The sequence below is a fragment of the Aptenodytes forsteri genome, unplaced genomic scaffold (assembly GCF_000699145.1).
Source record: "Aptenodytes forsteri isolate BGI_AS27 unplaced genomic scaffold, ASM69914v1 Scaffold110, whole genome shotgun sequence".
NCBI lineage: Eukaryota > Metazoa > Chordata > Aves > Sphenisciformes > Spheniscidae > Aptenodytes > Aptenodytes forsteri.
The window spans coordinates 439,039-440,671 of record NW_008794583.1 but is presented as its reverse complement, the minus strand read 5'-3'; the positions used below and the strand labels follow the sequence as shown (position 1 = coordinate 440,671).

At 69.0% G+C, this 1,633-nt stretch overlaps 1 protein-coding gene across 1 annotated transcript in view; it reads left to right on the top strand.

The window, feature by feature from the left end:
• Positions 1-1,633, top strand: part of NPR1 (natriuretic peptide receptor 1) — an 18,829-nt gene that overhangs the window by 2,090 nt on the left and 15,106 nt on the right. The window contains 7 exon segments of the mRNA XM_009272596.1: positions 118-202; positions 320-440; positions 520-594; positions 685-762; positions 876-980; positions 1,251-1,322; positions 1,424-1,602. Of these exon segments, the coding sequence (XP_009270871.1) occupies positions 118-202; positions 320-440; positions 520-594; positions 685-762; positions 876-980; positions 1,251-1,322; positions 1,424-1,602 (715 nt within the window).

Below are 1,633 nucleotides of genomic sequence, written 5' to 3'. Positions count from 1 at the left end.
GAAACGGCGCCCCCGGGGCCCGCAAGGGGGGTGGTGGGGGGGGGGGGGGCGACACGACACGAGACCCCCCGCCCCGGGCACCCGCGAGCCCCTCACCGCCCTCCTCTCGCTGTGCAGCCAGCCTGTCCACCCTGGAGGTCCTGTTCCTCCTGGTCAGCCTGATCCTCCTGGCCATCACCGTCACCTCCTTCTTCATCTACAGGTAGGGGTGCTGGGGTCGGGGAGGGTGACCCCGAGGCTGCGCCGCTGTCCCCGGAGGTGGCGAGGCCGGGGGGTGACGGACATGCGGGGGTCTCGCCCTGCCCTCCCGGCGCAGCAGGAAGCTGCAGCTGGAGAAGGAGCTGGCGGCCGAGCTGTGGCGTATCCGCTGGGAGGACGTGCAGATGAGCAGCCTGGAGAAACACCTCCGGAGCGCCGGCAGCAAGCTCACCCTCTCCCTGGTGAGCACCCATCCCGTCCCCAGCCCTGCCCCAGGGATGGGGACCGGGGACCGGGCTCACCCCCCGTCCCTTCCCGCAGAGGGGCTCCAACTACGGCTCGTTGATGACGGCAGAGGGGCAGTTCCAGGTCTACGCCAAGACGGCATATTACAAGGTATGGGGGTGCGGGAGTGGGGAGGGGCACCCACCACCCCGCTGGGCACCCATCGCCCCGCTGGGCACCCATCACCCCGTGTCTCCCCAGGGCAACCTCGTGGCCGTGAAGCACCTCAACCGCAAGCGCATCGAGCTGACGCGCAAGGTCTTGTTCGAGCTGAAGCACGTAGGTGGACCCCGGCTCGGTGCCGCGCGGTGGGATGGGGGTGCCCGGCCCGGCGTCCCCTGGGTGGGGTGGGACGTGCCATGAGCCTGGTCCCACACCCTGCTCCACCTTAGATGCGGGATGTCCAAAACGAGCATCTGACCCGCTTCATCGGCGCCTGCACCGACCCCCCGAACATCTGCATCCTGACCGAGTACTGCCCGCGCGGGAGCCTCCAGGTACCGGCGGGGTCCCGGCTCCCCGGCAGCCATCCGGGGCTGGAGCCTCTCCCTCCAGTGCCCATCACCCAGTATCAGGGCTGCACGGTGCCCATCACCCAGCGTCAGAGCTGGACGGTGCCCATCACCCAGCGTCGGGGCTGCCCAGAGCTGCTCTGCCCGGTGCCCAGGGTGGGAGGGAGCCAACCCCAGCGGGCAGATGGATGCTGGTCCCCCCATCCCGGGACTGTCCATGGTGGGGGGACGGCAACGTGACCGTCGTGTCCCCAGGACATCTTGGAGAACGAGAGCATCACGCTGGACTGGATGTTCCGCTATTCCCTCACCCATGACATCGTCAAGGTAACGAGCCGGTTCCCGCTGGGCACCCAATTCCCATGGAGGGTCCCCCGTTCCCATGGAGGTGGGGGACAACCAGGTCCAACCACTCTCCGCCCTGCCAGGGGATGCAGTTCCTGCACAACGGGGTGATCGTCTCCCACGGGAACCTCAAGTCCTCCAACTGCGTGGTGGACAGCCGCTTCGTGCTGAAGATCACAGACTACGGGCTGGAGAGCTTCCGCGTGGCCCCCGACGGCGAGGACTCCCACGCGCTCTTCGCCAGTGAGCACCCTGCCCATCCACTAACCCCCCCCCCCCCCCCGGGGGCCCCC